This window comes from Oryctolagus cuniculus, chromosome 1 (assembly GCF_964237555.1).
Source record: "Oryctolagus cuniculus chromosome 1, mOryCun1.1, whole genome shotgun sequence".
Classification (NCBI taxonomy): domain Eukaryota; kingdom Metazoa; phylum Chordata; class Mammalia; order Lagomorpha; family Leporidae; genus Oryctolagus; species Oryctolagus cuniculus.
In genome coordinates, this window is record NC_091432.1 from 226,004,348 (window position 1) to 226,025,548 (window position 21,201).

The 21,201-nt window shown below is 50.3% G+C and overlaps 1 protein-coding gene across 12 annotated transcripts in view; it reads right to left on the bottom strand.

The window, feature by feature from the left end:
* TTLL11 (tubulin tyrosine ligase like 11) overlaps positions 1–21,201 on the bottom strand; it is a 271,423-nt gene that overhangs the window by 218,375 nt on the left and 31,847 nt on the right. For all 12 annotated transcript variants that reach the window (XM_051855633.2, XM_051855651.2, XM_051855655.2 and 9 more), the window contains exon 2: positions 2,361–2,457. In XM_051855633.2, the coding sequence (XP_051711593.2) occupies positions 2,361–2,457 (97 nt within the window). The remainder of the gene's footprint in view (positions 1–2,360; positions 2,458–21,201) is intronic.

Consider the following 21,201-nt stretch of genomic DNA (forward strand, 5'->3'; position numbering starts at 1 on the left):
TCGAGCTTTGTCATTACAGCTAATTAATTGCTGTTAGTAAAGTAGAAAATTATATGTTCCAGTCGCTGCCATGCAGAATATGGATTGGGGCGAACTCGCTTCGTGGCCGTGAGTATCTGTTTACCACTTCTAATGAAACTAGCCCCTGTGGGGGAACTGCTTCCCCCACGGCTCATCTGGGTTCCGAATGGAGACCCACAGCGGCTGCTGCTTTCCTATTCTGAGCTGCCAGGAGGCCTGGGCAAAAGGGGGAAATGCAGATGAGGTCTTAGGAACTCTGTCCTCATTCAGAGAGTCAGGCTCCTCCAAATAGCGCTCTAAAATCCCCCACTAAGTCTTGGAAGTGGCGTCTCCGAGCAGCAAGAGGGAGAAGATAGCTATGCCATTACACAGTGTGCAGGAGCACAGGCTGGGAGAGTCATTCGTATTCTCCAGCAAAATGCTGTCTCCCCCTCTAAGGAGAAGTCTGACCTTTGGTTAATTTTCCACCTATGTTCCCCTGGAAACCAATAAAGGTTGAACGTCTGCTGTGTTACTAGACAACAAAGCATATGGTTAAAAGGATTCGCTGATCGGTACATTGCACAAATGCCTGGTGGGAAGCCATGGCTCGAGGCTGCCCTGAGCCTGGTGGTTCCTGTAACTGAACGTGCCACAGGGCTCTCGGAAGCTCTGCCGTGGAGTGGGTACAAGAGATACTGGCTCTTCCAGGCCTGCTATGCTGAGACTTGCAGCCCCCAGTGTGGATCGTACCTCCTTAGAACTGAACCTACCCTGGAAGGGACGAGAGAGCAGGCCCTGGAACACTTGAAAATACTCCAGGGGTGTGTGTGTGGGGGGGGGGGGGACATTTAACACCGAGAGGCTGGGCTGCCTGCACTCTAACCTTCCAAGGGAATCTAAGTCAAGTGTGGCCTACGGAAGTGACCCTGTGGGTCTGCATGCTTGGTTCGAAGCCCCCTGGTGGAAGGGGCAAAGCTAGCCAGTAATACACGGAGGTTGGGTTTTCTGAGATGTGTTCTCTTAAGGACACAGGGCAGAATGCCAGTTAAAAAAAAAAAAAGGCAAATTGATTCTCCCCTTAAAATATATACAAATGATAAAAGGGAACATCTTCTGTTTGGGCAACTACACACTGACTGCAACCATGTGAAACGAGAAGTAAGCATGGCTCAGGTTTGGGAGGAAGAATAGAGACAGTCCCACTGTTTGGCTAAGTGACAGGATGGGATTCAGGCTGGTGTTCCTTTTAAAAATTATTTATGATTATATGGTTTGTGGCAAATAATAAAAGACCTGACTTAACCAACTGTTCCCTTCTCCCTAAGCAGGGCCACTACCCTCACCACCCTCACCACATAGCCATCAAAAATAATGGAAAATAGTAACCATGGCAGAAGCTGGTAGGGATTAGGGACACCTTAACCCACTGGTATCTTCCTTGCAGGGTAAATCTCTCTGAGACCACTGGAGAGGCTGCCTTCAGCCTGTGGGAATTAGTTTGGAGACTCCTGCACCGGGTTTTTAAAAATGGCATCTCTGATCCTGGCGCTGTGGTGTTGTAGGTTAAGCCACTGCCAGCAATGCTCACATCCCATGTGGGTGCCAGTTCAAGTCCCGGCTGCTCCACTTCTGATCCAGCTCCCTGCTAATGTGCCTGGGAAAGCAGTGGAAGATGGCTCAGGTCCTTGGGCCCCTGCACCCACGTGAGAGACCCGGATGAAGCTCCTGGCTTTGGCCTGGCCCAGCCCTGGATGTTGTAGCAATCTGGAGAGTAAACCAGCAGAGGGAAGATCTCTCTATGTTGCCCCCCACCACCACTGTAATTCTGCTTTCAAATAAATGAAATAAATCTTTTAAAAAATAAAAATAAAAATAGCATCTCCAAATATGTCTCTCAAAGAAAAAGGATGGCATGCCCCCTTTCTGTGGGACCTTCCTAGAATCTGTTTTTCCAGAAAGTGCAATACTCTTTTTTTTTATTGAAAAAATACAGTTTGCTAATTAGACCCGCCCCCTCTCCCCTCCCCCTGTCCGCCAGGCAATAGATAGAACACCAAAAAGTGGAAACCATGTTCTTCCGCTGGTGGAAAGAGACCCGGAAAGCCTGCGTTTACAACTTCAGCAGCTCATCCCCACTCTTTTAACCCTTGGGGGCTCTGGTGCAGAAAGAATCATCTCTCTGCAGTTACCTTCCGCCCCAGGGTCAGAGCAACACCGCAGGGCGCGCAGAGCAGAGGCGCGATTCCCAGCCAAGAGACCCAGGTGTGGCTCCCCAGGTGTGGTCAGTGGTGTGTGCCACGTTCCCTCCAACTCCCCCCCGGAAACACCTCTGAACGCCACCCGGCGACGGCAGGTACCTGGGAACTTGTTCACTTGACCGGAGAATATGTTACTGTCGTGGAATGAAACTCCGTGCCAGTAGATGTCACAAGGTAAGCGGCGGCCAAATGGGAACTAGAAGAAAGCGGGGGAAAACGAGATGAATAAAAAGAGGAGGAGGAGCCGCAGCCACACCGAGCGCGCCCCTCGTGCCCTGGCCGATGCCACGTGACTTCATCCCCAGACTGAGCGCAGCGGCCTGTGTTCTCTTTATTTGCTTATATATTTGACAGGTTGTGGGGAGCAGCCCGGACTGGACTGAGTTACTGGAATTAAGACTTATTCTATGCATCTGCTCTCCCACAATATGGCGCTGGGAGAGAAGTAAACAGCTTCCGCACAGCTGCCTCCAGTTCAACCAATAAACTGTAGGACTTGCTCCTGATTGGAGAGCAGCGTACTCGGCGTGTGGGCAGCCGAGTTGGGATTGGCGGAGGAGGACTATAAAGGAGGAGAGAGACGGCATGCACCAGGAACATCTATGGGGAACATCTAAGGGAACCCGTGCAGCCCCCGAGAAAGCCGGCCGGCGGTGTGCCGCTCCCCTGCGGAAGTGGGGAATGTGGCCAGGGGGAACTGCCCTTCCACGGAGGTGGAAGGGATAGTAGCCAGCCCGGGAAGAACCAGCAGCAAACCCAGGGAGGGCCGAGCGGACGAAAGAACAGTGCAGGGTCCTGTGTCGTTCCTCCACGAAGAGGGGGAGCGACACAGGTAGGGTTACAGACATTGAGAGGGAGAGAAAGAGATGGAGGTCTTCCATCCCCTGGCTCAGTCCCCAAATGGCCCCAATGGCCGGAGCTGCGCTGATCTGAGGCCAGGAGCTTCTTCCAGGTCTCTCATGCAGGCACAGCTGCCCAAACCCCTGGACCATTCTCTACTGCTTTCCCAGGCCTTAGCAGAGAGCTGGATCGGAGGTGGAGCTGCTAGGACATCCCATCCGTATAGGATGCCAGTGCCACAGAGACTTAACCTAGTGCACCCCGGCCTGTGTTCTGATGGCCTTTCCCACTGTACCGATGGAGACCCAGAGTCAGACCCATCTGACACCTTGCGCTGAGTGAGTGACACGACACCACTGGCTGTGCAGCAAGCTCTCCCTCTAGTCCTCATGATGACCGCATTAGAGGATTATTCCCATTGCACTGGCTCAAAACTTGGTACTGAGAGAAGTCATTTACTAAGCCCAGGGTCCACAGGCTGGCAAGAGGAAGAATCAGGGTTTAAATCCACATCTATCCAAATTCCCAGCCTCTACTTCCCATTCTCTGAACACTGCAACCCTTAAGCCAGCCCCAAAGGAGTAGGCTTTCAGTCTCTACTCTCTCTCTCCCCTCCCTCCCACCCTACCATGCTCCACAAGGGACTGACGAATCCCTGGTGTCTGAAACAGTTCCTGGAATGAACGCCGGGAAGACAGTGAATTACAGATGAACGAGCCAGGAGCCGACATCCAACTCAAGATGAGATCACCAGAGTCGCTTCCAGGAAGGTGGGGATCAGGGCCGCCAGGCAGCCTCTGCCGATGCCCGGCCTGCAAGTGAGTGCAGCTGGAGCCGAGCTGGGCAGCTGTGCACGTGCACAGGCAAAGGCAGCCCTTCTGCCCAGAGACACAGCAGCAGGTGCGGTGGAAAAAGAGGATGAGCCCACGGAGGACCGGAAACGTGGAGGGGCTGACCGCGGTTCCTGGGGCTTCTAGGTCCCAGGCCCAGACCCTCCCGAGCACGGCTGCCCCTCCGGCCCTCGGGTCCTGGTGGACAGCCTCACATCCTGGAAATACCTTTACAGTTTTCTAAAATTCTCTTCAGCACAAGCTATAGGGTTCAATGACTTGCAGGCAGAAAATCCCTCACTGAGACAAAAGGGCCCATTCTTTCCATGACCTCCTGCTGCCTCTGAAATGTATTAACAAGTTCTGCATTTACAGAGCATAGTTTTTAAATCTGTAACTCGGATGACCTTGTTAAAAGAGAAAAAGCAAGGACATGTTAGTTCATATTTAGAATGTGCTTGTTAAAAGTTCAGAAGAAGAGAAATGCCAACACATTAAAAAAAAAAAGCATTTGATTTTTCCCATTCTAAGACTATGGTTAATCAGAATTTTTATCTGCTCCAAGTTGAGGGAGCGAAGCTGGAATGGGAGACACAGCATCACTAATGAAATGGGGGCGACTCTATGCTTTCCAACCATTCCAAATTAAAACTAAGGCAAACAGACGCAAGCCCTTTAAATCCGTCACATTATTTCAAAGCTGTGCCAAAGGAAGGCATATGTTACACACTCTATTAGCATTAACAACTTTCATCTCTAATTTATGCCATTTCACTCATTTTCTTTGCATCCAAAGGCCTGTAAGTTATTTATTCAGTAGTCATAAATACAAAGAGATATAACACACATTATTTTCTTCCAGCTGCTAATGCTAAAACAAAGAAAGATAAAACCAGGCAGGATCTTTAAAAAAGCAAGACACCAGGGGCAGCGTTTGCCCTAGCAGTCAGGACGCCTTGCTGGGGCACACACATCTCATATGGAGTACCTGGGTTGCAATGCCAGCTCCACTCCTCACTGCCACTTCCTACTGATGGGTACCCTGAGAGGCAGCAGTGATGCCTCAAGTGGTTGGGTCCCTGAGACACAAGTGGGAGACTTGGGCTGAGTTCCCAGCTATTGGCTTCAGCCTGGTCCAGCCCCAGCCATTGCTGGCACTGGGAAGTGAATCAGCAGATGGAAGTGTGCTCTCTCGCTCGCTCTCTCTCTCTCCCCTTCTCCTTCTCTTTCTTCCTCCTCCTCCTTTTCTTCGTCTTTCTTCTTTTTTCTCCTTCTTTCTCCACCCATCAAGTAATAAAAATGTTTTCAAAAGCAGGCTGACCGGCCGGCGCCACAGCTCACTAGGCTAATCCTCCGCCCGCGGCGCCGGCACTCTGGGTTCTGTTGGGGCCCCGGATTCTGTCCTGTTGCTCCTCTTCCAGTCCAGCTCTCTGCTGTGGCCCAGGAAGGCAGTGAAGGATGGCCCAAGTGCTTGGGCCCCTGCACCCACGTGGGAGACCAGCAGGAAGCACCTGGCTCCTGGCTTTGGATCGGCACAGTGCGCCGGCCGTAACGGCCATTTAAGGGGTGAACCAATGGAAAAAGGAAGACTTTTCTCTCTCTCTCACTGTCTAACTCTGCCTGTCCAAAAAAAAAAAATAAATAAAGCAGGCTGACCAAGCAAAGTGTACAGCGATAGCAGCGGCTTTGGTGCCTGTCATGAGGCCCCAACACCTGCTCCTTGTCAGCAGGCAGCCCGATCACTACTACCTTCAATGTCACCCTTTAATCCTTGCACCTCACCCTCACGAATACCAACTCAACTCTCCATTCAGCAGTACCTTAGCTCACTCTGTTTTCAAAAAAAATGCCATTTCTGAAAGTTTATCTACCTACTCAGTACTTACTACGTGCAGGCCCCGTGCTTGGTGCTGGGAACACAGAACACAATTTCAGTAGCTCCTAGGATTTCGTGAGACCTCTGTAAGCAGATAACGTCGCACTCAGTGGTAAAGACTGATAGTTTTTCCTCTAAGATCAGGAACAAGACAAGGCTGCCCTCTTTCACCACTTCTATTGAATGTGGTATTAGAAGTTCAAGCCAGGGCAATGGGCAAGAGGAAGTAAGAAAAGGCATCCATGTTAGAAAAGAAATAAAAGTGGCTTTTTGTAGATGACATGATTCTATAGGTTCAAATCTCAAAGACCCCTCCAAAAAAATTGATTCATAGTCATAAATTAATTTGGCAAAGTTGCAGGATACAACATCCACACGTAAAAATCAGTTGCATTGCTATACATTGACAACAGACAATCCAAAAAGGAAATTAAGAAAATGATTCCATTTATAGTAACATAAATATACTTAGGAATTAATTTCACCATGAAGATGAAAGATTTGTATGCTAACACTGTAAAATGTTCCTTGGAGAAAGTAAAGAAGACACAAATAAATAGAAAGACACATTGTTCATAGATGGGAAGACTTACTATTATTTGAGAAGTCAATACTACCCACAGTGGTCCACAGATTCACGACAGTCTCTAACAAAATTCCAATGATTCTCTTTTTCCAGAAATAGAAAAATCCATCGTAAATTTCAAAGGATCCCAAGTAGTCAAAACAACAACAACAACAAAAACTTGCCAAAGAAAAACATTTCCTGATATCAAAACTTACAACAGGCTGGCGCCGCAGCTCACTAGGCTAATCCTCCGCCTGCGGCGCCGGCACACCAGGTTCTAGTCCCAGTCGGGGTGCCGGATTCTGTCCCGGTTGCCCCTCTTCCAGGCCAGCTCTCTGCTGTGGCCCAGGAGGGCAGTGGAGGATGGCCCAAGTGCTTGGGTCCTGCACCCCATGGGAGACCAGGAGAAGCACCTGGCTCCTGCCTTCAGATCAGCGCAGTGCGCCGGCCGCAGCAGCCATTGGAGGGTGAAGCAATGGCAAAGGAAGACCTTTCTCTCTGTCTGTCTCTCACTGTCCACTCTGCCTGTCAAAAAAAAAAATAAAACACAAACAAACAAACAAACAAAAAACAAAACAAACAAAACAAAACAAAACAAAAAAACTTACAACACAGCTGCAGGAATCAGTGTGTAAAACAACAAGGAGATACAAGGACCCGGTAGGTCATAGAGATAACAATCAGAATGACCAAAATCCAAAACAAGAACCACCCCCACCCCCAAATGCTGGCAAGGTTGGAGAGCAACAGGATGTCTCGTTCATTGCTTAGGAGGGGAGGGGAACAGAAAACGTTCTGGCCACTTTGGAAGACTGCTTGGCAATCTCCTGGAAAAGTGAATATATTTTTACCCCACAATCCAGCGGCCATGCTCCTTGGGAGCTGCACAAGTGAGGTGGGAAGTTGTGTCCACACAAGCACCCGCACACCGGTGTTGACGGCGGCTCTGTTCCTAACTGTCAATCAAAACTGGGGAGCAGTCAGGACGTCCTCCACAGGTGAGTGGGTAAATACACCGTGGTGCATCCAGACCGGGCGAAGCTTTCCAGTGCTGAGAGAGATGAGCTGCCGCGCCACAGAAGACCCAGAGGAAACTTCCAAGCCTGTTACTAAAGGGAAGAAGCCGTTCTGAAAGGCGACCTGCCGTGTGACTCCAGCTATGTGACATTCTGGGAAAGGTGAGACTATGAAGGAAAACGAGCAGTGGTTGCCAGGGGTTGCAAGGAAAGGAGAAGTGACTAGGTAGAGCACTGAGGGTGGGGGGTGGGGCAGTAGAACTACGGTGGATGATTCTAGAATGGTGCACACACGTCCTTAGACTTTCTTCAAGGCCATGGAACATATAGTGAACCTTAATACAAACTGGATTTGGGGTGATGATGGTGTGCCAATGTATTGTCATTGACTGGAACAAACTGATGCAGGTTTGATGCTGGGGAGATTATGTCCATGGAGATGGGGAGGGTGGATGGGCAACCTCTGTACGCTCCACTCAGTTTTTTGCTGTGAATCTAAAACGTCTCCAAAAAAATAAAAAAATTTTAAAACCAGTGTGGTACTTTCATACAGACCCGTGGAGTTAGAGAGCCCAGGAAGAAGGCCGCTCCTGTATGGCCAAATGACTTTCAACAAACAACAAGACCATCCAAGGGGGGAAGGGCATTGTTTTTGACACCTGTACTGGGAAAGCTGGGTACCCACATGCAAAACAGAACGAAGTCACACAAAAATTAAGCAAAAAACAACTTGAAATGGATCAAAGGCCTAAACACCAGACCTAAAACTATTAAAACCCTTAGAAGACACTATAGGAAAAGATCTTCCTAACATCTGGCAATGGTTTCCTGGATACACCTGCATAAGTATGGGCAAAAGAGAAAAAAATAGATAAGTCGAATACCAAAATTTCAGACTTTCTTTCATAAAAAGATACTGTGAACAGAGTGAAAGGGCAGTCCATGGAATTTGGGGAAATATTTTAAAATCATAGATCTGATAAAAAACTAATAATCAGAATATACTCTGGGGCCGGCACTGTGGTGTAGTGGGTAAAGTCGCTGCCTGCAGAGCCGGCATCCCATATGGGTGCTGATTCAAGTCCCGGCTGCTCCACTTCCCATCCAGCTCTCTGCTATATCCTGGGAAAGCAATAGAAGATGGCCCAAGTCCTTGGGCCCCTGTACCCACGTGGAAGACCTGGAAGAAGCTCCTGGCTTCTGGCTTGGGATGAGTGCAGCTCTGGCTGTTGCAGCCAACTGGGGAGTGAACCAGCAGATGGAAGAACTCTCTCTCTCTCTCTCTGCCTCTCCTTCTCTCTCTGTGTAACTCTTTCAAATAAATAAATAAATAAATCTTTATGAGTATGTGTGATATATATATATATATATATATATACACACACATATATACTCCAAGACTCCTAAAAATTAACTATAGCAACAAAACAACCCATTGAGGGGCTGGTGCTGTGGAGCACTGGACTAAGCCTATGGCATGGGCATCCCATATGGGTGCCAGTTTGTATTCCTGTTTCTCCTCTTCCCACTCAACTCTCTGCTATGACCTGGGAAAGCAGTAGAAGATGGCCCGAGTGCTTGGGCCCCTGCACCCGCGTGGGAGACCCATAAGAAGCTCCTGGATCCTGGCTTTGGATCGGCTCAGCTCCAGTTGTTTGTGGCCATCTGGGGAGTGAACCAGCAGATGGAAGACCTCTCTGTCTCTGCCTCTCTCTGTAACTCTACCTCTCAAATAAATAAATAAATCTTTAAAAAAAAACATTTAAAAATGGACAAAGGTCTTGAAAGTATAGCAATGGACAATGGCAAATGAAGAGATGCTCACCTTCACTAATCATTAGGGAAATGCAAATCACAATCGGGAGATCACCGCTTCACACCCGTTAGGATGACGATTACCACAAACAAACGGAAGAGGAAATGACAAGTGTTGATGAGGACTCAGAGAAATCGGAATTCTATTCCTCCAGGATATAGAAAGCCACTGTGAAAAACAAAATTACTGGGTCATCTAGCATTCCATGTGCAGGTGTGTATCAAGAGGATTGACAGCAGGGACTTGAAGAGATACTTATACACCAGTGTTCCCCACAGCATCATTCACAAAAGGCAAAAGGTGGAAACAGCCCATGTTCCCATATACAGATAACATCAAAACACACAATATGGCAGATACATACAGTGAACTATTGTTCAGCAATAGTGAGCTGTTGGAGAAAAAAGGACCATAAAAGGCAAAGGGAAGAGTGTTTTAAGACCGAGAGAGTGGTGAGAGGCTGCGAGGTCACGGGAGGTAAGAAAGAACACAGCCGGTATATCTAAGGCCTGGGGAGCTTCAGATCCACTTCTGCCCCCGGGGTCGCCTTCCTGTCCCCTCGGCAGCCAACAGGCTTGGGATTCGTCTGTGCTGTTGGCTATTTCACATGGAGTCCCCATCACCCTGTAACACCGCAGATTTCTAGGTCCAGGAATAACTTGACATCATCATCTCCAGTCTGACCAGTTGTCTGATGGGTCCTACACCCACAGGAAAGTTAGAAGCAATAATCCTGAGAGTCTCCCGGGGCACCTCCTCTCTCTTCAACTTCCAGCCACTCAGAAACTCCTCCAGCTTATCTCCTAATTTATTTTAAAATTTCCCCTCCTTCCTCAATCCCTAGGTTAATCTCCCGCCTGAAGGAGGATAGCACAGGCCTCCTCCTGTGGGGAGCAACTGAGACTAGACTAAATTACTGGAACTAGGACTAATTCTATGCATCTTCTCTCCCACAATATGGCGCTGGGGAGGAGCAAACAACTACGCAGCTGCCTCATCAATTTGATAAGCTGCAGGAGCTGATCCTGCTCCTGATTGGAGGAGAGCAGCATGCTCGGCGTGTGGGTAGCAGAGTTGGGATTGGTGGAAGAGGACTATAAAGGAGGAGAGAGACAACATGTACCAGGAACATCTGAAGGAACACCTGAGCAGCCCCTGAGAGAGCCGGCCGGCGGTGTGCCGCCCCTCCATGGAGGTGGAGGGGTCAGCAGCTAACCCGGGACGGCGTTGTTCCTCCGCGAGTGAGGGACCGGCAGCTAACCCGGGAAGAGCCGAGCAGACAAAAGAACAGCGCAGGGTCTGGTGTCGTTCCTCCGCGAATGGGGGAGCAACATCCTCCCCTGCCTCCCTACCTCCAGGGCCTCCCCTTGGTCTACCTGCCACAGAGCAGTCTGTGATTTCCGACCTGGCTCTGACCTTGATGCTGCTTTGCTAACAGCTCTTCAGCACTGTCCCATGGACCTGCAGGGTTGAGCGTGGCCTGGAAGGCACTTTGCAGACTCCTCTCTGCAAGTCTGTTCACCTCAAGCCTGGTCATGGTCAGGGTCACTGTCAGATGACCTTGAACTCTACAGACACAGCACGCTCCTGTTCTGTGGCCTGGGCTTCTGCATCTCAATTTTTTTCTGCCTGGGCTCTCCCCATTGCCATCCCCCCTGGACAGTTGTGCCACTGCCTGTCTCTTCTCTGGGGCTCCTGCTGCCAATGCCCATCCAGGCCCATTCTTCCACGTCTCGTCTGTAATTCTGTCCACTTGGCTGCTCTGTGAATACTTTGAGGATGAGGATTGTCTTATAATCATCTCTGTATCCCTAATGCAAAGTCCTCCGTGCCTTGCAGACTTTGCTTTCTGGGGATCAGGTACTCTTTTGGGACTCTCTCCCAGAAAAGCACAACCATGCACAGAGTTTTCTGCTTGACTGCAGAAGATTCCAAGGCTCCTTGGAGGCCCCAGGTTGTGCAGATGCCAATGTGACATTTCGTGAATGAATGAGTTCACAAACAGGAGCTATTCACATGTGTGTCTTCGGGGCCCGGTGCTGTGGCGTAGCAGGTAAAGCCACGGCCTGCAGTGTCGGCATCCCACGTGGGCACTGGTTTGAGTCCCGGCTGCTCCACTTCCGAACCAGCTCTCTGCTACGGCCTGGGAATGCAGTAGAAGATGACCCAAGCCCTTGGGCCCTCACATCTGCATGGGAGACCCAGAGGAGGCTCCTGGCTCCTGGCTTCAGATTGGCTCGGCTCCAGCTGTTTCGGCCATCTGGGGAGTGAAGCAGCTAATGGAAGACCTCTCTCTCTCCTTCTCTCTCTCTCTCTCTCTGTAACTCTGCCTTTCAAATAAATAAATATTTTTTTTTAAAAAGTGTGTCATCATTGTCATCAAAGTTTTTATATTTCTGTATTGCTTTTCACCACATCTCTGTGCTAAACGCTTTAAGAGTCAGTAACTTCCCCTAGGTCACAGAGCTGGTAAGGGCAGAGTCAGGATGAAATCCAGGTCTTCCGGATTAACCGCTACACACCACTGGAACAGGTCACCGCAGCTGCATGTATCAGTCACAGGTGAACTATTACAACCAATCTACTGTCACCGAGATGCCACCCTCCTAGTCACAGAGGCGTTCCTCCCTCACAGGATGCACCTGGATACACCCAACATCCTGCCCTCTTGCCCAGATGGAGTTGAAAAAAACAAAACAAAACAAAAAAACAACCTGCAAAATCTCCAGGCTCCAGCGAGAACCAAAGCTGTGAAATGTCCTTTGAGTACATCCATGCTTAAGGAACTGCCGTCCGGGGCCCTCCCCCAAGTACATCCATGCTTAAGGAACTGCTGTCCGGGGCCCTCCCCCAAGTACATCCATGCTTAAGGAACTGCCATCTGGGGCCCTCCCCCAAGTACATCCATGCTTAAGGAACTGCTGTCTGGGGCCCTCCCCCAAGTACATCCATGCTTAAGGAACTGCTGTCCGGGGCCCTCCCCCAAGTACATCCATGCTTAAGGAACTGCCGTCCGGGGCCCTCCCCCAAGTACGTCCATGCTTAAGGAACTGCTGTCCAGGGCCCTCCCCCAAGTACATCCATGCTTAAGGGACTGCCGTCCGGGGCCCTCCCCCAAGTACATCCATGCTTAAGGGACTGCTGTCCGGGGCCCTCCCCCAAGTACGTCCATGCTTAAGGGACTGCCGTCCGGGGCCCTCCCCCAAGTATATCCATGCTTAAGGGACTGCTGTCCGGGGCCCTCCCCCAAGTACGTCCATGCTTAAGGGACTGCCGTCCGGGGCCCTCCCCCAAAGGCCAGAGCGGGAGTGCAGATCCCGCCCCGTGATCTGGAGAAATGGGATTTCACAGCGAGCACTGATGAAAGCGCAATCCACATTTCCGCACTTGTGAGTGATTTTCTCCATAAAGCTTCTTTATGAACAGGAAACCTTTCAAGTGACTGGGGATAAAAGCGGCAAATGAGCTTTGAGACGGGCAAGTGTGCGTGCAATGCCGCTACAGGGCAAGACCATCCACGCCGCTGCTTTCAACGGAGGGCCCCCAGAGGACCCAAGGGGAGCATGAGAAAGGTGTGGTGGCCAAAGCACCAGCCTGGGACGAGACAGACCCCGGGCTCGAGCCTCCCCACCCCCACCCCGTGCTCCCTCACCCAAGGACCCTGACATGGTAACTTGGCCCTCAAAACTTCAGCAGCTCATCTACAATGATAGGGAAAAGCAGCACTAAAACTGGCCACCCCCCCCCACACACCTGGGACTGTTACAGGGATGGTGGTCATGCACGGGGGAGCACGCTGCAAGCCATAAACTGATGTTGGATAGGACAGGTGGTTATTTTTAGCATCCACAGAAGTCACCTCCGTGAGTGTGCTAAGTAACCCGCAAGCATCGCTGGGCTGGCTCTCGGACGAGGACTCTGGGGTGCACCTGCCCTGGGGAAATCTTCCCAGAAGCCCTCGGGCAGATGGAATAGGTTTCCCTCCCATGTTTCCTCCCTTCTCTGTGGATGCTACCAGCACCGTCACCACCTTGTAGGGCATTTGTGTTCCCCGACTGCTTCCCCCACCAGAGGGCTTCTGGCTAGAGACTGGTTATCCTTCTACCTTCTCTTCCCCCTCCCAACAGCCCCCAAGACACTGCCCAGTGAGCCCTACCTGATGGATTTAATATCCAGTGTGTCCTTTCTCACACTGTCACTGGCTTGTGACCAACAGCTCTGTGCCCCGATGAGAGAGGCCTGAGGCCACTCTGACAGCAAGCCCATGGACCACACCCTGACCCATTTCCCAAAACCACTGTGCCCTGCTGGGCTTCTGGGCCTGTGCGGAGAAGAGGCTCCCCAGATTGCCGAGGTGCACCTTGGGCCTCGGTCCCATCATTGCCACGCACAGCACCTGCTCCTGCCCTCCCCGTCTGCCTGTTGAGTAAGCAGGCACTGGGCTGCACCCGGAGTTCCTCCACCACACGTGATTTTTCCTCTTCTGTCTTTATGTGGCCAGCCTGCGAATTTTCCAGATCTTTCCACTCTGCTTCCTCTTGCTCTAAAACCTCACTGAAAGTGGCCGGAAGCAGAGCAGCCGCCTGCGTTCTGCTCTTAGCATTGCCTCCATCCGAATCGTCCATTTCATCACTTTGCCTTCCACAAAGCAGCCGAGTTCTTTGCAACCTCATAACAAGGATGGGCTCTACTCCAATTTCCAATAAGATTTTCCTCATCTCCCTCTGGGACCCATCGGCATAGCCTTCGATGTCCCTGCTTGCACGGGCATTGTGCTCAGAGCCACGTAGCCGACCTTGCGAGAGTTCCAGCTCTTCGCTGGGCTCCTCCCCTTCTGAGCCTCCCCAGAATCACCCCCAGTGCTCCACACACAGCCACACGGGCCTTTCCCACCCTGCTGCTCCACCCTCTGCCACTTCCGCCTGTCACGCTAAGCTGTTTGCACAGGTTGGGAAGGCGGTGTTAGCGATAGCCCCACTTCTCAGTGTCGCCTTTCTGTCTCGGTCCGTTTTTGTGACTAATACCACAATAACACAGGCTGAGTAGGCTGTAAAGGAAAGAGGCTCATGGCCCAGCGGCTATGTCTGATGAGGTCCCTGTTGCTGGGAGAGCCCCAAGGTGGCACTGGGCATCATGTGGATGGCAAGACATGGGGTGCACACCAGAGAGCTGGCCAGCCTGGCTTTCACAGCAGACCCGCTCTTGGGATGACCCAGGAACCCAGCAGTCCATCCACCCGGCAATCCCAGGAATGGGTTAATCACCAAGGAAGGCAGAGCCCAGCTCCTGACAGCTCATGTGGGTTCTGAGTTTCAGAGGGCACCAGCCACATTCAAACCACACCAAGAATGACTCTCACAGGTGCTGTTTGCCAAGTACAAGAAGTTCATAGAAGGTACTCTCTACTCAGTACTTCACTGCATGGCCTCCACTGTGCAAGACACACAACCCCACCGCTAATAAGCAGCAAACCCAGGATTTCAAGCCAAGTTCATCTCTGGCTGAAGATTGTGCTCTGTCAATTCCACTAAGCACTACGGTGAGCGGATGGAGTAAGCCCTGGGGGGGTGGGGGGAAGAAGCGCACATGCGGCGCAGTTGTGGTTAACCTATCAAGGAAGATGTTGCGAATTGGCTACGTGTTGATGCTGCCTTGGCATCCATTTTTAGGCCTGCCCTGTCATGTAGAGCCTACACCCTGTCACCTTTGGCCTACTAAAAACTTCCCCTTCCCATGTGGCTGTTTGCAAAACTTGCCTGCTGCTCATCCCACCAAGCCCAAACCTGACACACCCGACAGCTCCTGCCCATGCTAAACCCAATGGGCAACACGGAGTCTGCGACCAACATCTCCCTTCTCACACATCTTCAAAGTAGCCCCTTCCCTCTAAGCAATACATTCTTCTGTTTCATGCATTTTGGCTTCACCTGGCTGTGTCTCACCCGACACACCCCTGACCCCGAGGGCTTTCCTCCCAAAGCGTGGCTCTTTGGCTTATGGTGGACAGACAGACTGCAAGGCCAGGTGAAAAGAACACATCACCATAGAAACAGTAACAGAAGAATGCAGCACAGGGAAGGCCACTTCAGACAAGGATGAGCAATGGCCCTTCACGGGTGCACCAAACACTTAGCACCTTCTTCAGCCAAGAAAGCGAGAAAACGCTAGTGGAGATCTCGCAAATCCTGAAGGGTGTGCCCAGGTAGGGCACGGATGCACCTGTCAGACACGAAGACATCAAAAGTAACTGAGTTCCCTCCAAGCCTGAGAGGGGGAGGCCAGCTCACTCGTCTTGGTGGCTTACAGCTTGGCTAATGGCATTGCTGTCCCACCAGACGAGAAGAGCCAACCACCTGACAGAGGGGCCGTGGAAGATTCCAGGCTCCTTCCTGCCACTGCGGTGCTGGTGGGAGACCAGTGGGCTTCCTGATGGCAGGATCTCTGGTGGGAGCAGCTCCAAGCCGGTCTCCTCCATGGCAACCTGGTTGGGTTCTTATCAGGGTAAACAAGGTGTGTGTACCACGTGGCACAGTGCCTGCACATTAGCTGTTCGAAAACCTCTGCTTTCCTTCTTCTCTTTCAATCCATCCCATTACTCTTGACCCACACTTGCTGGCTGATAAGATCTCTTTTAGCCCCCTCAACCGCAGTGCCCACCTCTCTATTTCCCAGAGGATCTAGGGGATGGGGGTGATTTCCGGGACTAGCCTAAGGATCAACGTGCCCACGTGGTGTGTTCAAGGCATTAGAACCAGGTCCATCTCAGTGGTGGGCCCTGAACCTCAGGGGAAGGCCTGCACTTGCATAAAAGAGTTGGAGAACTTGGACTTGAATGTCAGCCCTGCCCACTACTACTAAGGGCCTTGGTTTCACTGTCTGAGAAAGGTGAATAGCAAAGCCTCCCCACTGGGGATGTTGTGAAGATATAAAACAACCATGGGGCCTGTGTTGTGGTACAGCAGGTTAAGCCACCACTTGCAATGCCAGCATCCCACATGGGTGCTGGTTTTGAGTGCTGGCTGCTTCATGTATGAAAGCACTGTAAGACGGCCTGGGTGTTTAGGCCCCTGCCACTCACAGGAGAGACCTGGATGGAGTCCCTGGCTCCTGGCTTTGCCCTTGCCCAGCCCTAGCCATTTGCAGCCATTTGGAGAGTGAGCCAGTGGATGGAAGACCTCTCTCTCTCTCTTTTAGCCTCTCCCTTCCTCTCTGCAACTCTGCCTTTCAAATAAATAAATCAATTTTAAGAAAAAAAGAAAAGAAAACCACCATGTTCATGGAAGAATGCTTGGGAATGGCCTGGAGCAGCGTAGCAGCTAAGTCAGTTCAATTAGAGGGTGTTGAGCGCAGGCTTCCCGATTGTTCACTAATTCAGTCCCACGGTGAGAAAAGCAGAGACAGAGTGCCCAGACCTTGCTGATGGCAGAGAAAGCAGAGCTGGACCTCCACAAATCCACTTCAGAAAAAGCTATCACAAATCAAACAGGGCCACAGTGCACCGGGGACTGGGGACGAGGCTGGGGGCAGAGGCTGGGGCAGAGGCAGGGGCAGACCCAGCAGTGGATTTTGCAATGATCGGGCCTGAAAGCAAGCCCAGGAGGAGCAGCAGTTGTTTCTGCTCAAGGTGAGGAAAGCTTGACCAGCCTGAGCTGGATGGGAAGAGGGTGTCTTCCAGGAAGAGGCACAGGGAATTCGGGCAGAGGGAACAGAATGGGTGAGCAGAGCCGAGAAGATCCACGGGCCTGGAGCCACAACTCTGGGGAGGTCCCTGCGGCCCACACAGATGGTGAAGGGCTCACCAGGCCAGTGGAGGAGCTTAAACTTGATTGTGCAGGTGGCCGAAAGCCACCAGAAGTCCTCAAGCATGGCTATGCCAGACCTAGCGAGAAGGAGATGAGGGCAGACAGACCCACGGGGAAGCCAACCATGGCTGGGGAGCAGGGGGCAGGCAGGTGGTGCCTCGGCCAGAAGAGGGGGTCAGGGCGGGGGGAGGCTGGAGGAGGAGAGGTCAGCAGCTACAGGCCACAGTCCCAGGGACTCTGAAGCTGCAGCATTCCCATTGAACAAAGGCCCCGCTGGCTCCAGTGGCTTACCAGGAACACAACACTTACTCATCCTCTAATAAAGCCAATAAATACAGACGAGGTTGGTAATTAACAACCTTTTGCTTTGCTGCAAAGGAGCAATTCCTGTGATCTATGGGGTTTCCTTTTCCTGTTCATTTCTTCGTTATTGCAAATACGCTCTTCTGGGTAAGCATGCCACTCCTTGTTCGTGGAATTAACCTCCCAGGCGTGCTGGATTTCTTATTAAATCCATTCATTATCATCCACTCCTAGGCACTGAAGCTGGAAGTGTTGTGCCAAGGCCTGTCGTCCACCTCGCTCCAATATTTTGCACCTTGCACCTAATCACAGTGTTTTGAATGAGACCAAAATTGTTACTGCAACAAGGCAGCTATTGGGGAGAGACTCCTGTTAGCCAGAGAAGGGAGCCTCATCCCCGTCACGATGTCCCCTCCAGTTGTTCACTCTGGTGGCAGCTTTCCCACCCATAAACAGTCTTTATTAGTGCTAACTATATTAGGCAAGAGGGAAAGAAAAACTTCACAAACTTCTAAAGTGATTTACCTCTTGGCTTGCAGCTTTAATTAAAATTCCAGTTTATTTAGCAAACAGCTCTGAAAAGATGAGATACCAATTTAGCACTATGTTCTTTTCCCACTTTTCTAGTTCTTAAGGTCACACAAGCCATTAAACAGAGGCATTCAATGGCTCCTACTCCCTTCGGTCAGAATTCAGCCTATGGAAAGGAGAGCTGGTGTCAATGACCAATTATCGGTTAACTCCGCTACGCTCGGCCAGATCACCAACCGCGAGCTCCCTGTTCTCTCCTCCCTCCCAAGCCAGTAAATTACATCAATTTGCTACCAGGCCTGAATCACACCGTGTCTTCTACATCAAAGCTTTAAACGTGTTTATCAACTGAAATGGAAACAGAGAAAACCAAGTGTCCACTTCAGCGGCACTTTCCTCTCACCAGGAGTGGCAAACCACTTCATCCCAAATCGCATCCGACACCTCTTGGGAGTCAGGTTAACCCGTTAACCAGACCAGTTAACCAGAATCCCAGGTTAATTCAGTGCTTTCCCAAGTAGCATCTCCCATCTGAGAGCCCGTACACAGACACCATGGTTTAGCCAGTCCAAGAATTCATTCATTTATCATGCAAGCCAGCCAGCCATCCCCTTGAGGCAGGGACTACTCAGTCACTATGCTTAGGGAATGCTGAGATGTTCCACAGCAGAGCAGAGGGTTGGTGATAGGACACAGAGCTAGAGAGGTGGAAACAGGATGAACAGAGCAGTCTTACACCTCCAAGGACTCACAATGCCGTGGTTGAGTCAAATAGATGATTGTGGTGCCTGCAATGATCATCTGCCTGCCACGTAGGCCTGCCCGAGAGCCAAGCTCATTACCCACACTAGCAAGTTCCCAGACAAATCTCCAGGCAACCAAGCAAGCAGCTATCACATCCCCATTTCACAGCAGAGCCACCAAGGCTCAGAGAGGACACTGGAGCTGACTCTTGATGAGTAAGTGGACAGTTGCCATGAAGGCTGGGCGGGAAGGGTTCCCACAGGAGGAAGCAAACAGCACAGGGACAGACTGGGCATAGGGCAGCAGGAAGGAGCCTGGTCATCCTGCCCTCTCGTGGCGGTCGCTGCTAGCCTGCTGGGCCACTTGCACACTCATTGGCCTGCTTCAGGCTTGTTTCCCATTTGCTACCTGGGAGAGAGTTTCCATTCTGCAATCTTACAAGGACTTGCTCTGCCTTCCGGTCACTGCCAAGTGCTGTCAAGGTAACATACCCGAAGGAAAAGGCTTCCATGCTGGATCTGTCCCACTAAAGTCCCGTGTTCCTCCTGATCCCTAACCTAGCTGAATTTCCCTGTGACATAGCCCTGCCATGACAGCCTCCAGTGATACCATCACATATGAAGAAGAATGAATGTTACTGTGTCAGTAATTTCTACAGTAGTAAAAAGAGAGGCTACTGTTTACTTAGTTTATAATAGGCGCTGTGTACATAACATGTGCTATCTCAACTCACCACTCACACCATGCTATGAAACAGGTAGGTATATTCTTTCTGCTATGCAAACAAAGAAATTGAAACACAGAGCAATTAGATGTCTTTAGTCTCTGGTTGCGCATTCAGTAAGCAATAAGACAAGGAATACAAGGGTATTTCAGAAAGCTCACAGAAAATGGAATTAAAAGACCAAGTTTATTTTTATACAAAAAACATTTGAAATCCATACATAGTTTTATCATAATGCACACCTTCTGTGAACTCTTTTTTAGACATCTATTTATTTATTTTGAAGGCAGAGAGTTACAGATAGGCAGAGGCAGAGAGAGAGAGAGAGAGAAGGCTTCCATCCACTGGTTCACTCCTCAAATAGTCAGGAGCTTCTTTCGGGTTTCCCACATGGGTACAGGCGCCCAAGGGTGTGGGTCATCTTCTACTGCTTTCCCAGGCCATAGCAGAGAGCTGGATCAGAAGTGGAGCAGCCAGCTCTCAAACCATTGCCCATATGGGATGCTGGCATTACAAGTGGTGGCTTTACCCACTATGCCACAGCGCCAGCCTCTCCATGAACTTTTAAAAAACCATTTGTATGTATGAAGGTACTTCAATAAGTTTGTGGAAAAATTCACAATATCTTTTAATTTCATTTTGTGAAGCCTCTTCATAGACCTCAGGCCCTTTAAATCCTCAGTTCCCAAAAGAACTAAGCCTAGGATAAATGGAACCTAGGAGGTTCCTTTAAGCACCGCAGAATTTCAGTGAGGATGGAGTGGATACCACCAAGGCAGATCTATGTGGGGAAAACAGGCGGGAGAGGGACCAGGCTGGAGGGAATGGGCTGGGTCTGGGAGCTCTCCATGGTGCTGAACTGCCTCTGGCATGGTGTTCCAACTCAGGGCACCTACACCTTCCACCTGGGGACTCTGCCTGCCTGTCCACCACTCCTGATTTCACTGCCCAACAGAGTCACCAATGGGATAGAGTGTTGGGAACAGAAGTATACCTAGGAGAGCAAGGTAACTTTTTGAAGTACTGAGCTTAGGGGATACCCGACTGGAGATGTCCTACAAGGGACTGGAAATATAGGAATGGAAGTGGAGAGAAGCCCAAGCAAAGAAGGGTAGATTCATGCTTCAGAGAGGAGTCACAGAAGAGAGAACTGAAAAATAGATGGGTGGGTTCTTGAAGTGATTACTGAGAAAGAAAAGCAGGGCCAGAGGTGGAGAGGCGAGGGGATGTGCCTGAGCCCCCGTAGCTGGGTACATACTGACACTACACTCAAAAGTTTTCAGGAAGGACCACTCTGAATCTGTGGATAAGTAGCCATAGGCACTCCGTGGTTCCCCAAAAAGAATGCACAGGAAGTGAGAACGTTTTCAAGGGAAAAATAGAATTAGTCTGCCTTAGGGTGACATGATTCAAGCTAACTGAAGTTGTATCCACACTCCAAGTACAAACGTCTCCTTATAAATTGGAGAGGTTACCTGGAGTGATCTTGATCTTCTCTTTGGCCTTCAGACCACAAAACCTAATGGCTAACCTAGCAGGATATTTACAAACACACCTCTCCTCTGGTGGTAAAATATGTTCTAGAAAAGCACATTTATTATCTGGCTCCACCCCAACCTTCACCCTCTACCCCCCATTACCCATTCTTAAAAATTGTTAAGCCCCTTTATTAACTTGGTATTCCATTCAAGAAAACTATTATCTGGTGGAGAATAAAGCATAGTCCTTATGTTTATAGCAAATCATAATGCAAAGTGGCACAGGTTCTAGCAGCTGAGGGCCAGACAGCCATAGAAACATGAAACAGAGTATTTGTTACCATGCTGGAGTCATGGGGTGGGGGTGGGGGGACTATGGTCTGGTGGAAATCTGAAAGGTAAATTAGAATTT